Source organism: Cynocephalus volans, chromosome 6 (assembly GCF_027409185.1).
Source record: "Cynocephalus volans isolate mCynVol1 chromosome 6, mCynVol1.pri, whole genome shotgun sequence".
In the NCBI taxonomy this organism is placed as follows: Eukaryota; Metazoa; Chordata; class Mammalia; order Dermoptera; family Cynocephalidae; genus Cynocephalus; species Cynocephalus volans.
This window is the reverse complement of record NC_084465.1, coordinates 28214704-28237382: the sequence shown is the minus strand read 5'-3', so window position 1 is coordinate 28237382 and position 22679 is coordinate 28214704. Positions and strand designations below refer to the sequence as shown.

The following is a 22679-nucleotide window of genomic DNA, read 5'->3' as shown; positions in this document are numbered from 1 at the left end:
ATCCTGTTCATTTAGTCATTCAACAAATATTTGAGTGCCTCCAGTGTGCCAAATGCTGTTCTAGATGTTGGGGATGCAGTAGTGAACAACCTACATCATGGTGATATTACCTCCAGACCACTAATTTTCTCTTTTTTCCCTGCTTAGGTCCTTTCAGGGTGTGCCATCATTGTCCGAGGACAGCCTCGTGGTGGGCCTCCTCCTGAGAGGCAGATCAACCTCAGCAACATTCGCGCTGGAAATCTTGCCCGCCGGGCGGCTGCCACACAGCCTGATGCAAAGGATACACCTGATGAGGTAGGTGTTTCTTGGGGCTGTGGATGTAGGTAGCAGCCTAGTCTCTTCCTTGACTGATGCACTTTTGATGTACTCTTTTTTTTTTTTCCCCCATGTATTTTGAGTATTTCTATTTCATAGGACTGATGATTCTGCACACAGGCATAGTGGCTTGCATCTGTTGTTTATAACATTTAATACCTTTAGCAGCAATCCCAAGCTCAAGGCTTTTTCTCATACCTTTCCCCATAGGCTTAGGTTTGTCAGTGTTTTCTATACTTTTTCTTAGAATAGGTTAGGGACATTTACTAGGTAGTCTCAGCCATTTGAAGGCACCATTGGTTATGGCAGAGCTCTTTTATTAATTGACTTTTGAATCCTTTATTCATTCACATTGTTCAAAATCCAGAAGGCTATACAGTGAAAAATCTAGTACTTCCCCCAGAGACAACTGATATTACTAGTGTTTTGTGTCTCCTTCCAGAGATACTTAACACCCATACAGTAACATATTATAAATGCTAGGCCCATACTTTATTATGGATTCTTAATCTGAGATCCATCCACCCCTAAAGGCATCTGTGAACCCCATGAAATTGTTCGCAAAATTTTGTGTAAACGTGAATTTTTTAGGGAGGGAGTTTTTTTCAATTTCTCAAGGTAGCTTGTGACTCAGGTATAGTTAGGAACCACTGCACTGCTTCTGAGCTTTTGTCCCATCATCTCCTCCATTCTCTGCCACCCCCGCCCACCCCCTAATGCCTTGCCACTTTGCGTTCTTTGTGGTCTGCCTTTGGCACTCCTTAAGTTCCTGCTTCTTCAGGCTGCTCTATGAGTCCCAAGTTGGCATTGTTCAGTCTTCTTGGCTTGTGTAGCTTCTATACCTTGAAACATTGGTGCTTGGCTCCCATTTAGTAGTGCTTTGGCTATCAGAAATCAAATTTCTGGTTTCCAATTATTTGTCCTGTGCCCCAGCTGATGACGTTGGGCAAATTGGTACCTCAGCTTTCGTCTACTATTTCCTGCCAGGGAAGTGAAGAAGAAGAAGCAAGAGCTCATAGGGATCTTTTATTTAAGGAAAGCATTTAGTTTTTTTATGTATAATAAAGAGCATTTGGTTTGAATAAAGAAGATAGTGAAGCAACATTATAGATAATAGAGATAGAGAAAAATCACCTGTAATTCTACCAACAGCAATCAGCTAGATTCTTGGCATAAGGACTGAATAGATTAAAATCAGTTCCTTTTCATTGGTCCTCCATCAGTGACAAGAATTGGAAATAATGTAATGGTGTGCACGTCAGGCTTATTCAAAGGGGATTAAACAAGATACCATGGAGTATTTAGAGCATGCTTACAAAGTACTTAATAAATGTTAGTTGCAGTAATCACTACTTCTTGTTAATTTCTGTTACTATAAATAGTCCTATTACTGTTAGACCAAGAGCTGAAGATTAAATCCCTTTCAGCATTTTTCAAATTTTGGGTGCTAACCAAATGTGTGAACCACTATTTTGAATAGTTCTTTTACTTTCAGTTGTTCGTTAGGTAACAGCTTGACTGTTTCTGAGAGAAGAGTGTTGACCCTTCTTGGAGCTGATCAAGTTCATTTCCCCAGAAGGAAGAAGCAGTGTAGCGTCTAAGAAAGAAAGTTTGGGTTTTAATTTCCTGTTTCGTGGATGAGAATCTAGGGCAGAAAAACACAAGGCCATTTGGAACTTGTAAAATATCGTAACTGTATCCACATAACAGGACAATGAAACCTTACCAAAACTATCCTAGCTGAACTATCCAGCCTTCCTTTATAGTTCCATATATTTATACAGTCTAGTGCTTTCTGTCTCTTCCAGAGCAACTCAGTATCACTAAGTTTCTGCTAGTAACTCTTAAAAGATCCCTGTGAGATGAAGTATTTGATAGCTGCAAGATTTCATCTTTCCTAGCCCCATAGTCATTGTTTCTCCTGCCTAATATTCCATGTCTCCTCACTTGCCGTGGTCTTGTTTTCTTCCTACCATCCCCTGGAAACTGCTCTGATGCAAGTTACCAGTAAAGCCAACTGGTAACCAAAATCAGAAACCTGATTTCCCTTGCTTTTGTTTTGACCCCCATCCTAAATCCAGGCCTTTATCAAGACCTAGAGATTCTGCCTCCTTCAAATCTTTCTTATCCATCTTTGACATTTCATTATGACTGCTATTGTTCTTTGTTCACCTGTGATAGGTAAGGTGCTTGGAATGTTGAAATAATAGTCTGTTTGCCTTCATTCTTCTTCCCTCTAATCCTTTGTCTGTATTCTCCCATATCTTTTTGAAACATAATTTCATTGTTCCCTTGCTCAGTGTTATTCCCAGACTCTTCAGTGGTTCCTTATAATCCCAGACACTTCAGTAATGCCTCATTACTTCCATGACAAGTCTAAGTGCCTTAGCCTGGAATACGAGCCCATTTATGATTTGATTTTGAGACTTCTCTTACCAACCCCTGTCTGAGACCATGCTGAAGTGCTCAGTGGATCTTCTTGCAGGCCGTTTGAGTCTGGCCTCCTCCTCCTGACAGCCCATTCTCCTCCCTGCATCAGGAGTTCCTTGCCCATCTTGTGTGGCCTGGTGAACCTCTGCTATCTATCACCATTCAGCTTCTGGACAAGCCACACCTGACATTTCCTCTCATCATCTCATCTTTGTGCTGTCATAGCATTCACAACATTTCATTACATGTTTGTATTTCTTTCTCTACTAGATTGCAAGCTCTTTAAAGGCAGAGCTCTTTTCTCTCATCTCCATGTCCTTGTGCCATGTCAGTATCTGCCACAAAGCAGGAATACAGTGAATAAACAAAGTGAATAATGAGGAAAGGGACCCAGGTGTCTCTTTTTGGGGGGGTTGGTGGATTGTGCAATGTGGCACTACCATTTCTTTCTGGCTTTCCATTGTTTTGGAGCATGTTGTCTAGTTTTTTCACATTCAGGAAGAATGAAGGACATTGTCGTTCATTTGCTTCCCTTTGTATCACAGTCACAAATATCAGTCACTTGATTATTCTTCGCCTTCCTCATGATATCTTCTTTCAAAGAAACTCAGCTTTCTTCTAAGTCCTGTGGCAGTGAAAGCAGCTCCACTGCATGTCCCCAGCCGTCACTGCCTGGTTCCGGGCTAATCCCCAGCGTTGCCTAGCTACTCCAGGCAGCTTAGACACTGCATTGATAGACACTGTGGGAGTAATATATTTATTTCTCACAGAGTTACTGAGCTCGTGCTGTGTGTGAAGCCGTGTGTCAGTTTCATGAGAAATACAGAAATGAGTTTCACAGTCCTGCATTCATTGAAGCTTTTGAGGATTGGGATGGTGGGGGAGAGATGGCAGAGCAGGATTATCAGTTACATATTGAGGAGGTACAGTGGGATGATTGGAAGAGAAGGAGGACAAGAAGTATTGAGCATTGGGCCATGTACAAAAGCAACTAGCTTTAAGGTTTTATGTTGTTCTGGGGTTTATTCTTGTTCCAGTTTCCAGTAGTTTTAGGAGTCTACCTGATCAACGAGAAGATCGGAATTATAAGTTCCATTCATTGTGGTAGACACAACCTTGCGTGGGTTTGGGAATGGAGAGTTAGCTGCCAGATAGCTTGCTGTTGGATGTTTTAAAGGAAGGACGTACTTTTGCATCTCGTCTACTTAAAGGCCACTTGCTTCTTAGATGGAGCTCTGAGGTGTCACTTGAATAGATCACAGTTATTTGTCCTATTGGCCCAGTCTGACCCTTATTTGCTAAATGCTTTGAGCAATTTCTCTATACTTGACTCTTAGAGTTATTCTGGAAGGTTCTGTTGGGACAGCCTTCTCCATCTGATAGCCTTCTGCCTGGCTATCCTCTGTGTGGACACACAGATAGCACTGGCCTCACTTCTACAAGGATTCTCTCCAGAGTGTTCTCTTGCCCTTGTGAGGAGTGATGTGGTCCATTACTCTCCTGCACAGCTCTCTGAGTCTCCTTCTTTTTTATTTTAAAGATGACTGGTAAGGGGATCTTAATCCTTGACTTGCTGTTGTCAGCACTGCGCTATCCCAAGTGATCTAACCGGCCATCCCTATATAGGAATCTGACCCCGCAGCCTTGGTGTTATCAGCACCACCCTCTCCCAAGTGAGCCATGGGCTGGTCCTTCTCTGAGTCTCCTGATGGCCTCTCTTCTTAGCTATAATCTTGTCCACTTACTGAATTTGCCCAAACCTGGATAGAACACAACTCAAGAAGGCTGGTTTAGGAAAGGAAGATTGCAGAAACTAGATTCTTTTTTCTTATAGAGTTAGGTATATGTCCTTTTCAAGGCCTCCAGTGTGGCTTTCTCTTATTGTTCAGTGACTGGCCAGCTATAAAACATGAGGTCCTGAGAGGAGGATGTTCTTTCAGAAAGCTGTAAAAGCTTTTCAAGAAGTTCTGTCTGGTTGGTAGAAATTGGTTCTTTACCCGCAGAGGCTAGATATTTCCTTGTGAACTGACCCCTTATAAGTGAGTGTTCACCAAAGTCTTTGGCTTCTTTTAGAAGCACTTGTCAGAACTTTTCCAAGCATTTAGGAAAGTAGTATGTTACTGAATTTTAAATACTAGTGTGGTACTTAGGACTAAATCTTAAACATATCTGTGGCTGGGCATGTTTTTGGAATTATTTGATCACTAAGGTAATAGAAGTGTAAGAGACTGTGTTAGTTGGTTCAGTAATGGTTTTGTGATGTGGCTGATAATTTAGATCATTTATCAATCATCAGTCAGACTCTTTGGTGACCGGTATCTGTTTTCACTTTTAGCAAGTGGGGTGGGAATAGAAATGGGACATAAATATATGGTGAATTCTCTATTGCCATTGAGTAATTGGCTCCTCGCTTTGAGGAGAGAGCATCAGGTGAGTGAATATAAGCTTGTTTTTGCATCTTTGAGGGCTCTTCCTTAGGATCCATTCTTCCTAGAACCATTCATGATTGATGTTATGTAACAGTACTGTTTTTATGAGTACCAGCCCAACGGGTCGGTGGACTTCCCACCTTTTAGTTGGCCTCTGGTTTCTGGGAAGTCACATGGTTGTTTTTCTTCCAGAAAAGCTTGTTGGATGACCCCATGGAATAATCTTCATGGACCGAAAAGGTTAGCATAGGCTTCCTTTTTAGGCCACCAGTGTACTGTTTTGCCTTTACTGTGTGTAGCCCGAGTTCTCTGGTTTCATGCAATTATAATAGACAACATATGCATGTTGTATACCACTTTTCCATTTTATACTTTGCATTTTTTCAGCACATGAACTCCTACTGACCATATGCTTCCTTGAACTCTCATTTCTGTTCTAAGGGAACTTGGGGCACTGAGCTTGGTCTAGACTGTAAATTCAGGTGTCAGTGGTTATTGTGACAGGGCTGCCTCAGAGGAGACATTTACCTTTGTTTAAACCATCCTAGGAGTGATAAAGTGGGGATGGAGCAAAACTATCCCTTTGCACATTTAATTATGAGATCACATGGAGACTCTACTTCCTATTGTATGGATGTATGTCTCACCTCTTGTATCTTTGAATGGGTGAGCGGGGGAAGAAGAATCGCCATTGTCAAGGTGATCCCTTATAAGTGGCTGTTACTGCTGGTGTCCTCCCCAAGGTTCTGGGACCTCTAAAGTCTTCAGGTTAGAGCAAAAATAGAAGAGGAGACATTTTAGGGAGTGTCTTCTCAACTCTGTTGCTTATCTTTAAAAAGGTAGTGGAAATGACATAAGGCTCTTACTTGAGCAGGGTATTCACTCTGAAATAATAATAGCAATAGAACCTTGTCCCTATTCCAATAATGCCTTGAACTGGTTTTAGACTAGTTTAACAGTCAGTGAAAGTGCTTTGTGAACTGAAAAGAGGCAAACAAATGGAGGTTGTAGTTGTTATTTATGGCTTTCCCCCTGCCTAGGTGGGTTCCTGGAGCCTGGACTTCTCATTTCAGGGAGTGGGTACACACACACACACACACACACACACACACACACACACACACACACACACACACACACACACACACACCCACACACCCACACCCACACCCACCCACCCACACACACACACACACACACACACACACACACACACACACACCCCATTTAGAGCAGTGGCTGGCACATGGTAAGTGCTATAAAAGTGTTGGCAAATATTATTCACAAAGTAAGCTATAATTCTGAACAGATAGTGATGGGGAAAAAGTGCTACTGCCAGTGTCTGGAAAACTCTTAGGCCTGTTTTTAGGGCCTGTGCTCGTTAAACCAACTGCTGAACCCTCCTTTTTTATGAGCCCCTAAGCATACGATTTGCTTTGTGAGCATTTCATTTTTATATTTTTCTAAGGGCCTAGCACAGGGCCAGGGCATGGTAGGTACTCAGAAGTTTACCAATGAAGTTCCTTGAATGCTGATTGGGGTCTGGAACTAGGCAGTTCTCATGTGACACATTTGTTTTGTCTTTCAGCCCTGGGCATTTCCTGCTCGAGAGTTCCTTCGGAAGAAGCTTATTGGGAAGGAAGTCTGTTTCACAATAGAAAACAAGACTCCCCAGGGGAGAGAATATGGCATGATCTATCTTGGAAAAGGTGAGTGGCAAGGAGGAGAGGACTCATTTCTCTTTGAGATGAGTCTCAAGTTGCTCTAAAGATCAGTTTTCATGTGGTGCAAGGCCAGTGTGGCAGAGGTAGTGCTAGGATAGTTGGCTGTAGGTGTAGTTGGAAATGCTCCAGTTACTGGGCACATAGGTGCAGAGGAATACCCCCCTGTATTCCCATTCCTTGTGTACTCCTCTGCCTACTGTCTTGGCTTGGTTTAGGTGTATGTAGTACAGGGTAGCATTATTCCTTCCATTTAGGCCATCAGCTTGTGGAACTCAATGGCTCTGTGCTTCTAGGTCAGAGTGCTAATTGAATTCCTATAGATTTCCTGTTGCATCTTCTATTTTCTTTATCTGTCTTGTGGCTTTTCTTCTCCTCCTGGGGACTCCTTTTAGGAAGGGAAGATTTGTTTAGTGCCCATGGTTTTTGCAGGCCAAATATTTTGTAATGGAATGGAAGGAACACAGGCTTTGGAGTTGTGTAGATGTGAGTTAGAATTCTGACTTTCCTACCATGTACCCTTACTTAACCCTTAACTTCTCTAAACCCAAGTTTTTTCATTTGCAAGTTATTGAGAGAGTTTAGTACTTAATAGTATATTTGTCTATGTGCACACCTAAACCCACCTATTGTTTAGTTGGGCTCTTGGAATGTTAGATGTTCTCGTCCTTTTTTTAGATTAGGTTGGAAGGAGAATAAAGAGTAGGGAATGGAATTTGAACAGACATAAGACATTGAAAGAATTGGTAGAATGTTCTCCAGAAAGCAACCAGAGATGAACATGAACAGTCTTGTTCATCTGGATTTATTTGGGGAGCAGTTTTTGAAAACTTTCCTGTGATTCTTTGATTAAAAACCTTTCTGATAGTTCTTGTAATTGAGCTGCTTTAGATAATCTATTTGACTTGGGTAGTCAGTGCTGGCGATAAGCAAGCAGGGTAGAATGGCAAGGCTAACAATATCCTGTTAAGACTCTGATTTTAATTATAGAGGTTTTAGAAAAATGAGTTGGGAATGACCTTGGAGGTATCTTGTCCACTTTCCTACCCAGTAGAAAAATGAGTTGGGAGTGACCTCGGAGGTGTCTTATTCACTTTCCTACCCAGTAGAGAAACACCTTTGAGCTATCTGCTTCTTGATCGAATGGGAAATTCTAGAAATATATAGAATCTTTTCAAAAAGGGTAATTCTTTTCACACAGTAATTCTAATAATCTAGCAATATAAACATAATATAATATGAACATAATTCTAACAATATAGTAGGAAATAAAACACTTAAGCATTATCATTGAGTGGTGGTTAGAAAGAGTGTGAAACAAAAAAAAGTGTACTGTCTTCAAAATGCTGTTGTTCAAAGATTTTATCACCTAAAAATTTTAATTCCATAACGGAGACCTCACTGGACCACAGATAATTGTGGGCACAGCTATTTTTATTTTTATTTTTATTTTTATTTTTTTATTTTTTTTAATTTTTTAAAAAATTTTATTTTGTCAATATACATTGTGGCTGATTATTGCTCCCCATCACCAAAACCTCCCTCCCTTCTCCCTCCCCCCCTCCCCCCCAACAATGTCCTTTCTGTTTGCTTGTCATATCAACTTCAAATAATTGTGGTTGTTATATCTTCTTCCCCCCCCCCCCCCCCGGTTTTGTGTGTGTGTGTCTGTGTGTGTGTGTATGTGTGTGTGTGAATTTATATATTAATTTTTAGCTCCCGCCAATAAGTGAGAACATGTGGTATTTCTCTTTCTGTGCCTGACTTGTTTCACTTAATATAATTCTCTCAAGGTCCATCCATGTTGTTGCCAATGGCAGTATTTCATTCTTTTTTATAGCTGAGTAGTATTCCATTGTGTAGATGTACCACATTTTCCGTATCCACTCATCTGATGATGGGCACTTGGGCTGGTTCCAACTCTTGGCTATTGTAAAGAGTGCTGCGATAAACATTGGGGAACAGGTATACCTTCGACTTGATGATTTCCATTCCTCTGGGTATATTCCCAGCAGTGGGATAGCTGGGTCGTATGGTAGATCTATCTGCAATTGTTTGAGGAACCTCCATACCATTTTCCATAGAGGCTGCACCATTTTGCAGTTCCACCAACAATGTATGAGAGTTCTTTTTCTCCACAGCCTCGCCAGCATTTATCGTTCATAGTCTTTTGGATTTTAGCCATCCTAACTGGGGTTAGATGGTATCTCAATGTGGTTTTGATTTGCATTTCCCGGATGCTGAGTGATGTTGAGCATTTTTTCATATGTCTGTTGGCCATTTGTATATCTTCCTTAGAGAAATGCCTACTTAGCTCTTTTGCCCATTTTTTAATTGCGTTGCTTGTTTTCTTCTTGTAAAGTTGTTTGAGTTCCTTATATATTCTGGGTATTAATCCTTTGTCAGATGTATATTTTGCAAATATTTTCTCCCACTCTGTTGGTTGTCTTTTAACTCTGTTAATTGTTTCTTTTGCTGTGCAGAAGCTTTTTAGTTTGATATAATCCCATTTGTTTATTTTTCCTTTGGTTGCCCGTGCTTTTGGGGTTGTATTCATGAAGTCTGTGCCCAGTCCTATTTCCTGAAGTGTTTCTCCTATGTTTTCTTTAAAAAGTTTTATTGTTTCAGGGTGTATATTTAAATCCTTAATCCATTTTGAGTTGATTTTAGTATACGGTGAGAGGTATGGATCTAGTTTCATTCTCCTGCATATGGATATCCAGTTCTCCCAGCACCATTTGCTGAAGAGGCAGTCCCTTCCCCAGTGAATAGGCTTGGTGCCTTTGTCAAAGATCAGATGGCAGTAAGTGTGTGGGTTGATTTCTGGATTCTCTATTCTATTCCATTGGTCAGTGTGTCTGTTTTTATGCCAGTACCATACTGTTTTGGTTATTATAGCTTTGTAGTATAGCTTAAAGTCAGGTAGTGTTATGCCTCCAGCTTTATTTTTTTTTCTCAGCATTGCTTTGGCTATGCGTGGTCTTTTATTGTTCCAAATAAATATCTGAATAGTTTTTTCCATTTCTGAGAAAAATGTCTTTGGAATTTTGATGGGGATTGCATTGAATTTGTATATCACTTTGGGTAGTATGGACATTTTCACTATGTTGATTCTTCCAATCCAAGAGCATGGGATATCTTTCCATCTTCTTGTATCCTCTCTAATTTCTCTCAGCAGTGGTTTGTAGTTCTCATTATAGAGATTTTTCACCTCCTTGGTTAACTCAATTCCTAAGTATTTTATTTTTTTGGTGGCTATTGTAAATGGGCAGGCTTTCTTGATTTCTCATTCTGCATGTTCACTATTGGAGAAAAGAAATGCTACTGATTTTTGTGTGTTGATTTTGTATCCTGCTACTGTGCTGAAATCATTTATCAATTCCAACAGTTTTTTTGTAGAGGTTTTAGGCTGTTCGATATATAGGATCATGTCATCTGCAAACAGGGACAGTTTGACTTCATCTTTTCCAATCTGGATGCCCTTTATTTCCTTCTCTTCTCTGATTGCTCTGGCTAGTACTTCCAACACTGTGTTGAAGAGGAGTGGTGAGAGTGGGCATCCTTGTCTAGTTCCTGTTCTTAAAGGAAAAGCTTTCAGCTTTTCCCCATTCAGGATGATATTGGCAGTGGGTTTGGCATATATGGCTTTAATTATGTTGAGATACTTTCCCTCTATACCTAACTTATAGAGGGTCTTTGTCATGAATGAGTGCTGAACTTTATCAAATGCTTTTTCAGCATCTATAGAGATGATCATATGGTCCTTGTGTTTGAGTTTATTAATATGGTGTATCACATTTATTGATTTGCATATGTTGAACCAACCTTGCATCCCTGGGATGAATCCCAATTGATCGTGATGAATAATTTTTCGTATGTGTTGCTGTATTCTGTTTGCTAGTATTTTAGTGAGGATTTTTGCATCTATATTCATCAAGGATATCGGCCTGTATTTTTCTTTTTTGGTTATATCTTTACCTGGTTTTGGTATCAGGATGATGTTTGCTTCATAGAATGAGTTTGGGAGATTTGCGTCTGTTTCAATCTTTTGGAATAGTTTGTAAAGAATCGGTGTCAATTCCTCTTTGAATGTTTGGTAAAATTCTGCTGTGAATTCATCTGGTCCTGGGCTTTTCTTTGTTGGGAGCCTTCTGATAACAGCTTCAATCTCCTTTATTGTTATCTGTTCAAATTTTCTACGTCTTCACGGTTCAGTTTTGGGAGCTGTGTGTGTCCAGAAATTTATCCATTTCCTCCAGATTTTCAAATTTGTTGGCGTATAGTTGTTTATAGTAGTCTCGAATGATTCCTTGTATTTCAGATGAATCAGTTGTAATATCGCCCTTTTCATTTCTAATTTTTGTTATTTGAGTCTTCTCTCTTCTTTTTTTTGTTAGCCATGCTAATGGTTTGTCAATTTTATTTATCTTTTCAAAAAACCAACTTTTTGATTCGTCGATCTTTTGAATTGTTTTTTGGTTTTCAATTTCATTCAGTTCTGCTCTGATCTTAATGATTTCTTTCCGTCTGCTAACTTTAGGTTTGGATTGTTCTTGTTTTTCTAGTTCTTTAAGGTGAAGTGTTAGGTTGTTCACTTGCCATCTTTCTATTCTTCTGAAGTGAGCATTTAATGCAATAAATTTTCCCCTCAATACTGCTTTTGCAGTATCCCACAGGTTTTGGTATGATGTATCATTGTTTTCATTAGTTTCAATAAATTTTTTGATTTCCTGCTTGATTTCTTCTTGGACCCATATGTCATTAAGTAGAATGCTGTTTAATTTCCATGTGTTTGTATAGTTTCCAGAGTTTCGTTTGTTATTAATTTCTAGATTTAATCCATTGTGGTCTGAGAAGATACATGGGATAATTGCAATTTTTTTGAATTTATTGAGACTTGATTTGTGACCTAATATATGATCTATCCTGGAGAATGATCCCTGTGCTGATGAGAAGAATGAATATTCTGAGGTTGTTGTGTGGAATGTTCTGTAGATATCTGCCAATTCCAATTGGTCTAGAGTATTGTTTAGATCTTGTGTTTCTCTACTGATTCTTTGCCTAGATGATCTGTCTAATATTGACAGTGGGGTGTTAAGGTCCCCTGCTATTATGGTATTAGTGTCTATTTCCTTCTTTAGGTCTAATAGAGTTTGTTTTATAAATCTGGCTGCTCCAACATTGGGTGCGTACATATTTATGATTGTTATGTCTTCTTGATGGATCAGTCCTTTTATCATTAAGTAGTGTCCCTCATTGTCTCTTTTTATGGTTTTTAGTTTAAAGTCTATTTTGTCAGATATAAGAATAGCTACTCCAGCTCGTTTTACTTTTCTGTTTGCATGGTAAATCTTTTTCCATCCTTTCACTCTTAGTCTGTGTGAATCTTTATGGGTGAGGTGGGTCTCTTGTAGGCAGCATATAGTTGGGTCCTGCTTTTTGATCCAGTCAGCCAGTCTGTGTCTTTTAATTGGGGAATTTAAGCCTTTTACATTAAGAGTTGTTATTGAAAGGTGTTGATTTATTCCTAGCATTTTTTTGGTTGTTTGGTTGTCTTAGGTGTCTTTTGTTCCTTGCTTTCTGATTTACTGTTTGTTTTCTGTGTTTGTTGGTTCCTTAGGTTGTAGATAGTGTTTTTGTTAGCTTGTTTTCTCTTCATGAAAGCCATTTTTATTATACTAGCGGGTTTAGATTTTTCTTGGGTCTTTATGGCAGTGGTAGTTATTTTTCAGGAACCAAACCCAGTACTCCCTTGAGGATTTCTTGTAAGGGTGGTCGTGTGGTAGTGAATTCCCGCAGTTTTTGTTTGTCTGAGAAATATACTATTTGCCCCTCATTTCAGAAGGATAGCCTTGCAGGGTAGAGTATTCTTGGCTGGCAATCTTTGTCTTTTAGTATTTTGAAAATATCATCCCATTCCTTTCTAGCTTTTAGGGTTTGTGATGAAAAGTCTGATGTTAACCTGATTGGGGCTCCCTTATAGGTGATTTGACGCTTCTCTCTCGCAGCTTTTAAGATTCTCTCTTTGTCTCTGAGTTTTGCCAATTTGACTATGACATGTCTTGGAGAAGGTCTTTTTGGGTTGAATACATTTGGAGATCGTTGAGCTTCCTGGATCTGAAGATCTGTGATTTTTCCTATACCTGGGAAGTTTTCTGCCACTATTTTGTTGAATATGTTTTCAATGGAATCTCCATTTTCCCCTCCTTCTGGAATACCCATGACTCAGATATTTGATTGCTTAAGGTTGTCTGATATCTCTCTCAGATTTTCTTCAATGTCCTTGATTCTTTTTTCTTTCTTTTTGTCTGCTTGTGTTATTTCAATTAGCAATAATCGCGCCTCGGATAAACCTCATTGGCTACGATACTGCCACTGCGCAAAGCTGCTTGTGTTATTTCAAACAGCCCATCTTCAAGTTCAGAGGTTCTCTCTTCAACTTCGACAAGCCTGCTGGTTAAACTCTCCGTTGTGTTTTTTATTTCGTGGAATAACTTCTTCAGTTCAGCAAGTTCTGCTACATTTTTTTTCAGGACATTGATTTCCTTGTACATTTCCTCTTTCAGATCCTGTATACTTTTCCTCATTTCATCATGATGTCTAGCTGAGTTTTCTTGTATCTCATTCAGTTTCCTTAGAATTATCACTCGAAATTCCTTATCGGTTATTTCAAGGGCTTCTTGTTCTATAGGATCTAGAGTTTGAGATTTATTAACTTTTGGTGGTGTACTTTCTTGATTTTTTGTATTTCTGGTATCTTTTTTTTGGTGTTTATTCATTGTGGCAGGGGGTTTCACAGTCCACCGGTTTGAGACTAATGGCTAACTAGGATGTTGCTGTGGTTGCCAATTTCGTATGGCTCTCTCCATGACTGCTCAGTTGGCCTCTAGTGCCTTGTGTGTGTGGTTGCCTCGGGTCTTGGGCTTCTCCGGGGAGCCACCTTTCTGGTCAGCATGGACTCTGCTGGGCTGGTGGATCACGTACCACAGGGTGTGTGATCTCTGTTGAGCTTTCACTTCCTGTGCAGGACTTCTCCCTGTTCTGTGTGCTCTGGCCCAGGCTGTTAGATCGTGCAGTGGCGACCCCACCGGGTGTGTGGTTTCTGTCGAGTTTCCGCCTCCCTGGCCGCACGTCTCCCCACTCTGTGCACACTGTGCTGGGCTGGGGCGTGTCTTCTGCACCCCTCGTCTATCAGCTGGGCCTTCAAGACCCTGCTCGGCACCGCCTCGCCCAGGAAGTCTACCAGGTTTCTGCTAGGCACAGACGACCGGTCTCTCTGGGTGCCTTTGTAGCACTATGTAGATCTTTCTCGGGTCTTGTTCACCTTTGTATCCCCCCAGTATAATCCGAGTCTAGCGCCCACCTGCAGCCAGCTCTCCGGCAGGTTCAGCTATTTTTAGAAGGAGACCACCTCTAAGAATTAATTTTAATAATCTTGGTCTTCAATCAAAATGGCCAAGTTGTTTATGTTAACCAAGTTGTTAAGAGAAGCTGATATTTTAAATTATCTTTACAGTTGTTTTTTAAAAGTGTGTTTTTTAAATTGACCAAATTACAAGCTGGATATAATTTAGTATGTTAACACACTAATGATTAGAGTAAAACCTGGCACATAGTAGGTGATTAATAAATATGTACCAGAAGAATGATTGAAACTACCTACATCTTTCAATTTTAGAGGTAAAGAAATGGCTTTATTTTTAATATTTTCACTTGGGTATTTATTTTTTTTTTTTTAAGATGACTGGTAAGGGGATCTTAACCTTTGACTTGGTGTTGTCAGCACCACGCTCGCCCAAGTGAGCTAACCAGCCATCCCTGTGTAGGGATCTGAACCTGTGGCCTTGGTGTTATCAGCACTACACTCTCCCAAGTGAGCCATGGGCTGGCCCTCACTTGGGTATTTTAACTAACTCTTTTTTAATAATTTTTTATTTTTTTATTTTAATTTATCAATAAACAATGTAGTTGATTTTCATGTCCCTTTACTAGTTCCTCCTTTCCTTAACCAACTGTTGATACAAATTCTAATGAAAGAAAACAGATAGACTTAGTAATTAATTAATATTTATATATTTATTTTATTTCATTGCTACTCACTCTTATGATGGGAGTGAATGGTAGAATTTGAGAATTTACAGCTAACCCAAAACTTTCTACACAGGAGATGACTACTTTTATGACTTTTGAAGACCTACCTGCTCTGAATAAGCTCCCCAAATGTTACTTGATCAAATTCAAATTTTGATAAGTAATAAGCAAGAATGAGATCGTTGGCCTACAAATTCCTGGTTCTCTATTCTATCCACCACATTTTGTTGCCTCCTTTGAGGGTTCAGCCTAGAGGAATGCATTTTTCTCCTTTTTTGAAGGAGTATTCAGAACTCACTTTTTAGAAGTGGGCCATTTCAAGGTGCTCTGTGCCAAGAAAATGTCAGTGAGCCATTGCAAGCACTGTTGACTGGCTGGTTTTATGGCCACCCACCTTGTTTGTACCTGGCCTTCATTCTTTCTACCCCTGACCTCTTGGCACCTCACTGCTCACCTTTTCCCATCATTGTTGAATCCTTCCTTTTGACTTTCCATTCTGTGAGCTTCCTGTTACTTTGAAAGAACCAATGTAATGTTTACTAACGTCTATCTGTGTCTGGCCTCAGCAGTAACCTCGAAGGAAAGGTCAGGTGATCCATACGGAGCCTCAGAACCTAGTGTTCTTTGTGTGAATATCATTCGCCTCAACTTTTCTTGGCAGGAAATGAGGCTTACAATCTGCCCCCACAGAAATTGGACAGGCTAATATGGTCAGGCTTTTAGGTTGGGCTTGGGAGTAGTGTATGTACTTGTTACTGGTTGCAGAAGTCGATGTATAGTATACTGAATATAAATCTTAAAGATTTTTATTCTGTGCTGATATTACCTATCAGCTAGACTGCTGTGTTTCAGTTCATCTAGGAGCTTGTTCTCTAACATATTAAAGATTTTTATGTGGTGGTTCCCTCATAGATGTCTTCCTTTATGGTTTCGGCTAACAAGCAGAGATTTAAGAGAAAACACTAAGCCTAAAAGCTTTTTCAATAGCATGGAAATGCAATTAATGTTTCAAGTGCCTGGGTAGAACCTAATCAGGTTGGGTTTTATGTTTAACTTCATTTTACTTGCCTGTTGTGATGGGTGCTATTTGAGAGATCATATATCTAGACACTGTCCTCTCTGTGTCTCTGTGAGAGGAAGAGAAAGTCTTTGTCAGGTGGTGTAGCTCACGTTGGTGTCCTCTTGGAGCAGGGAAGAGGACACCTGGGAGAGGAATTGGACTTTCCTGTGTAAAATGTGATAGACGATCCTAAATGAATCTGTCTATCTGATGTACAGGGTGAGGGGACTAACTTTTTCTAATTCCTGTTATGTGCTTGGCACTGTGCTTGGTGATTTACATATATTATTATTTAATTATCACAAAAACCCAGCTAGGTAAGTGCTCTTCCCAGTTTAGAGATGAGTAAATTAAGATGCTGAGAGATCCTATCTAAGCTATTAAGTGGCTAAATTTGTGTTGAGCTCCAGTTCCCTATTCCTTCTATCACTGCTTTATACTCTCCTGAGCTGCCTGCAGCATGTGTCTTGCTCTCTTGTCAGTCTTCTGTGGTTCCTGAGATTGCCTTTCACCTGACAGATATGCTAGAAAATTTAGAAGAAAAATCCTGAGAAGATTGATAGATGTTTGGGTTCTAGAGACATTTCGGGAAAAGCAGTTTTCTGAAAAACCCAATGCTACATCACTGCCTTGTCCAGTTCTCTGGCAGCATCATTCTCCTTGAAGAGCTAAGTGTAAAAGTGGTCCCTTTTGAGCTCTATTGCTATTGGAAGCAGGTTTGAATCTTGTGTTTAATTCTCTTTTTTGCCTCCTCAGATACCAATGGGGAAAACATTGCAGAGTCACTGGTTGCAGAGGGCTTAGCCACCCGGAGAGAAGGCATGAGAACGAATAAGTAAGTATTCATTACTCTTTCTGTCCCTCTGATTTCCTTGAGACATCAAGGGAGGTTGGGTAGTCAATTGTAAATTGGCTTTGCTGCATTTTTATTCTTTCCCCCTGACATAAACTGGTTAACTTCAGGTGCTTTCATCGCTTCTAGGACATTCTTGCTCAGCTATGGATTATTCTGAGCCAGGAGGTCACTCAACGTTCCTTAAATGTGTTTGACATGCATAACTTCTTTAAAAACAGGCTTTGAGACTATGCAGTTTTGTTCTTTGTATTCATAAGAGTCAATAGGTCTTAGACTATAGATATTCAGTTTCAGAGTATTTATTCACTCATCCATTCCCAAATATTTATTGACTACTTGTTATTTGTCTGGCTATGCTCTAGGTACTGAGAATATAGCAGTGAATATAGCCTCTGCTAACATTTTAATGGGGAGACAGACAATAAACAAATAGATATGCAATATTATATCAGGTACAAGGAGTAAGTGAAGTGAAAAATACAGTGGGGGGAATAAGCAGAATACAAAGCAAAACCTGCTGCTTAGAACCTGTGGAAACTGACAAGGCATCAGCTGTTCTATGTTGAGAGTCAGGAAATATTATTATCTTTCTAAAGCCTTTTAATCTGTGTTGGTCTGTGGATCTTTAGATACTTAATTAGTAGGTAAAAATGTATTTGTTTAGTTAATGGTAATGTGCACTTGTTAGAAAGGAGTGTTAGGTAGTAAGGTTTATAAGCATATATGTCATGAGTTCACTGGTGATGCCTCTAAGTAGGATGGATTGCAGCTGGTTTTAATTAACACTTTAGTCTCTAAAAAGTGATATGCTACATCAGTGATTTGGAGGCTATAAACATGCTGTTTTTAAATCATTAAGTTCTCTATATTAAATGACTGTCATAGCAGTAGAAAAGGATTTAGCTAAACATTTGCATGTGGTGTACCAATGATGAGGAGGAGCATAGGCAAAAATGCACCTTTTGCATTATTTCTGCCTTCACAGACTTTGGGGCCACTATATCCACCATGTGTTTCTGTGGTCCTTTCTGACTGTAAGGAGGCTTTGGCTGGACTCTATAATTGGGGTGTGTGCATGTGGGAATTTATTGAATTAAGTATTTGTTTTATGATGGTTTTAGAAGCATGCCAAAGTTGTGTCTTAAGGACAATTAGTGGTAAGATTACCATTGCAGTCTTTTTTGGGACTTCAGTTTGCAACCAGAATGAATAATTAAAAATTCCCAGAGTAGTATTGTACCATCTCAGCAAAGAAATCTCCCCTGGAATACCAATTCTTCTTTTTCTCCAAAATTATCTTGACATAAAGTCTCCTTTTCTCAGTTTTTGTGTTTGCTTCTATCTCTTATGCTACATTTCTTCATCTAATTCAATTCTGGCTGTGAATTTGGATCCTTGAGGATGTAGTTGCCTTTTGGAGCAGGGGAGGGAAGAGAGGTACTGAAGACTTCTGGCTTGAGAAATGGTAGGTCATCCCTACTTAGAAATCCCTACTGGTCAACGTGCGAGGAGATTCATTTTATGCATACATCCATTGATGGTACCAGGTGTTTGGAATTAGGCCAAAGACTTTGAAGTTCAGTGCTCCTTTTAGTTCAGATGTAAGAGAGAAAGAAGAGCCATTTCTAGCTTTTTTTGGTTTTTATTTAAAAAAAAAAAAAAAAAACCCAAAGAAACGTGCTTTGGTTTATCTACTGAATTTTTGGCTGCTCTACTATGAAGTTTGGTTTCCTGTCTGATGAAGGAGAAGGCTTCCATTTTGAAACAGTTTTTGTTTAGCTGGTGTTGTTGAATGTGTAAGCAGTTTGGGGGTAACATCATCTGTAATAGCAGCAGTGCTCACTCTGTATTCCCAGCCTTGTTCTGAAGACTGAGCCGGGAATAAGGGTGGTTTTTGGTCACCTTCCTTGCACTGTGCCCTGCTGAGCTCTGCCTGAATTCCAATTCCTGAATCTGGGATGGTTAAATGAAGCTGTACCCCCTGGAGGGGCTCCCCTCTGAGCCACTAACTTGTTCTCTTCTAATCACTGATGGTGGCAGTACCAAGATGTGCTCTTTAGATCTTCTCACTAAATGCTCCTAACAGTTTAATCTGTTGTTTTAAGGAACAAATGTGGAATCCAGAAATTGCATCCATGGTGATTTTCTGGTTAAAGGTTTGGGTCTTAAGTCATAGATTGAAACAAATGTTTTGGTCTGTTCAAGGGGAGAAGATAAAGAAGAGACACGGTATCAAAGAGCCTCGTGTTTCTGTTTGTGAACTCGCTAACCACACTTATTTATTTTTCATGTCCCAGTCCTGAGCAGAACCGGCTTTCGGAATGTGAGGAGCAAGCAAAGGCAGCTAAGAAAGGGATGTGGAGTGAAGGGAACGGTTCACACACTATCCGGGACCTCAAGTATACCATTGAGAACCCAAGGCACTTTGTGGACTCCCACCACCAGAAGCCTGTCAATGGTGAGGCTGGTAGGAAAGGACAGAAGTGACTCAGGGTGATTTCTTTCTATGTGCTTTCTTTGCTTCTTGATGTGTATAAAACCTAGTGAGCCTTTCTTTTACTCATTTAGTATCCGAGGGAAATCCTTAGGGTAAAACAACACCATGGTATTTTGGAAGGGAGTTTGAATTTAGTTCTCGTAGGTTACATTGGATGTAGTTTGCAGAGGCTAGTCCTTTCTGTTGCAGGATAGTAAATTGCTGGTATTTCACACATTGAGGATCTTCTGTTCTCTAAAAGAATGCTGCTTAAATACCATCCCTGAAACTTATAGGTAGAAACATGTATTCAGTATATATCTAAGCATATATATATATATATATGTTTGTATGCCGTATTGTTTTCTGCCCTATTTTGAGAACTTAACTACAGATTCATTAAGATAAAATTATTACCAATCTTGAGTTATTATTTTTGCCAAGCACTTGGTACTCAGGTGAACATACTAGCTTATGGATAACAAAGCTTCAGTATGAACCACGTGGTCCTGGAAAGTTCAGAAGACAGAGAAGTTGGTCTGATCTGAGGAATAAGGAATCGTTTGTGCAAAAGTCTGTTGTGCAAACTCTCATGATTTGCCAGTGCTTCCTCACTTCTCAGAGCGAAGCGTTCTCAGGGTTTTGGGAGAGGAACTGTGTTAAGTGCAATTTGATTGGGCATTGTTTATCCCTGGTATGACTTTTGTTAACGACTTAAGCTGTTTATTCTGTCATACAGCTATCATCGAGCACGTGCGGGACGGCAGTGTGGTCAGGGCCCTGCTCCTCCCAGATTACTACCTGGTTACAGTCATGCTGTCAGGGATCAAGGTCAGACCATACACTGGGCTGTGTGGTGGGTATAGGGTTTGTGGAAGTGTTCAGTGATAGGCAGATTCTTCTACTTGGGGACTTTGGATATACTGTTTCTTCCTAGTGTGGGTAGGTCATTAACATTGACCAGAAAGTTTTATACTTCTTTTGGTTTAAACTTTTCAGTCGTACAACTCTAGTTAGATCAAATATCTTTTTTTTTTTTTTTTTTTTTTTTTTTTAAAGTACCCTGGGTTTGAAATGGGCTGTGCTAAGAAATTGTTGAATATGTAAACCTAGAAAAGGAGGGATGAGAGCCTCTGAAGTTTGCTAAATATGGCTTGTATTAGTGTAAGATATCCATTTTGTTGTTAAAAAAAAAAAAAGGGATTAAAAGGTAGGCACTGACAAATCTTTTCTTGGTAAGGGACCATTTTCAACTGTAATTTAAATTATTTTCCTCATGATAATGTGGGTTTTATTTGCCAAGAAGTCTGAGAAGGTATTTCCAGCCCTCTTTCACCAGTATGTTTTAAAAAGGGTTAGAAGACCTGATTTCACACCTTCCTGAGCTTAGTTTGGGGTGTTTGTGCTTTTTGGAAGGTTTAGTGTGGGGCAAGAGTGCCTAGTACTTGCATTTAGGCTGAATTACTTACTCACCTACCTCACTTTTGCTTTAGTGCCCAACTTTTCGACGGGAAGCAGATGGCATTGAGACACCAGAGCCTTTTGCTGCAGAAGCCAAATTTTTCACCGAGTCGCGACTGCTTCAGAGAGATGTTCAGATCATTCTAGAGAGCTGCCACAACCAGAACATTCTGGGTACCATCCTTCATCCAGTGAGTGTGCAGTTGGGGTTTCAAGAGCTGTAGTTTGCTTCTCTTCTCTTCTTTTGCTCTGTCTTTAACATCTATCTAAATATCCTTGCCAGGGCTATTACTTACTGATTTTGAGGCATTTTCTAGGGAGATATCATTTATCGTATAGAATTAGACAAATCTGTGCAACTTTCTCACTTTAGGAAATTAATCTCATGTGTGATTAGGTTCATAAGGGGAAGAGGAACTTTATTACTTATTTTTCCGAGTGGTTGATCTTAGAGGTCATAATAGGAAAGGTTGGATGTTTCTACATCCATTAGAAGTGGAAGTGATATTTATAAAATGGAATTGGTAAGAGCTGTATGTAGGTCTAGAAGTCAGCTATCTGGAGTATCAATAGACCAATGATGCAGAAACTGTGGTGTGGAAAAATTACTTTGTGTACTCTAGGCCTTATCCAGTTATCTCCTAACTCTGTTTTGAGCGGTAAATAGGTTCTTTGTGTTCTTGTAGTTCTGACTATTGGGAGTTTTACCCTGTCGTACACTTTGGTAAATGGGTTATTCTTGGACATGAAATGACCTTGTTTTGTAGCACTTAAGTTTAAATGGATTTGCGTTATTGCAATCTATGTTCAATACAGAGTTAAACTACTGTTACTTATTTGGCTAGATAATTCTTCCATGATGGTAGTTGTAGAAAGCTGGGAGGGTTGGTTTTGGAGTGTGCTAAGGTCATGTCTGTTTTTTCTGGAGTGCTGTCTGACCGTGCCCTGCTAGATGGCTCTGTGTTAAAGTAGAATGTGAATTGTAATTCACTGGACAAAATGTAGCTTACATTATTCCCTACTCAGCCCGTTCTTCAGCTTTCTCCTTATGAAAAGGGGAGGAAGTGCTCACCTTAGGGAAGGGAAGAATAAGGTGTAATTGCTACTAAAGCTTAACATCCTCCTTTGCCCACAAGAAGAGCTGCTGAAATGTCAATTCCTTTCAATGCCACTCACATTTATCCTGCTCCTATTTTTTTTTTATACTATATAAAGATGATCGATATGGGGATCTCAACCCTTGGCTTGGTGTTGTCAGCACCACGCTCAGCCAGTGAGCCAACTGGCCATCCCTATATAGGATCCGAACCTGTGGCCTTGGTGTTATCAGCACCGCACTCTTCCGAGTGAGCCATGGGCCGGCCCTGTATCCAGCTCCTATTAAGTGAGAATTACTGTGCTGGGTGTTGTGGGGGTATGAAGCCAGTGCCATTGAAGGAGTCTGAGACTGGTGTCTCCCATTTTAGGGTGGTTTCTTAATGTGAGAAACTACTCCACTTCAAAATTTAAAAAAAAGGAAATGCAGAATAGATTGTGGCTATATTAACTGGCAGAAGTCTAGAGAAATGGATCCTCTTATAACAGAATGTGATTTGTGCCTGCCTTCTCTTGCGGCCTGTCTTTCAGAATGGCAACATCACAGAACTCCTCCTGAAGGAAGGTTTTGCGCGCTGTGTGGATTGGTCAATTGCAGTTTACACACGGGGTGCAGAAAAGCTGAGGGCAGCTGAGAGGTAAGTCTGTCAGGGAAGCCTTCCAGCCAAGGATCTTGTCTAGGATCTTTAGGGAAAGAAATGTAGTGATCGTCTCTCATCCATCTATGTTAATATCTATTTTA

The 22679-nt window shown here is 39.9% G+C and overlaps 1 protein-coding gene and 1 pseudogene across 1 annotated transcript in view; one reads left to right on the top strand and one right to left on the bottom strand.

The window, feature by feature from the left end:
* The window catches only part of SND1 (staphylococcal nuclease and tudor domain containing 1), a 422567-nt gene that overhangs the window by 29027 nt on the left and 370861 nt on the right, over nucleotides 1-22679 (top strand). Inside the window, exons 2-8 of the mRNA XM_063099206.1 lie at nucleotides 148-297; nucleotides 6766-6886; nucleotides 16806-16884; nucleotides 19203-19363; nucleotides 20121-20212; nucleotides 20875-21033; nucleotides 22469-22575. Of these exons, the coding sequence (XP_062955276.1) occupies nucleotides 148-297; nucleotides 6766-6886; nucleotides 16806-16884; nucleotides 19203-19363; nucleotides 20121-20212; nucleotides 20875-21033; nucleotides 22469-22575 (869 nt within the window). The remainder of the gene's footprint in view (nucleotides 1-147; nucleotides 298-6765; nucleotides 6887-16805; nucleotides 16885-19202; nucleotides 19364-20120; nucleotides 20213-20874; nucleotides 21034-22468; nucleotides 22576-22679) is intronic.
* On the bottom strand, nucleotides 13216-13285 carry LOC134381336 (U4 spliceosomal RNA; annotated as a pseudogene).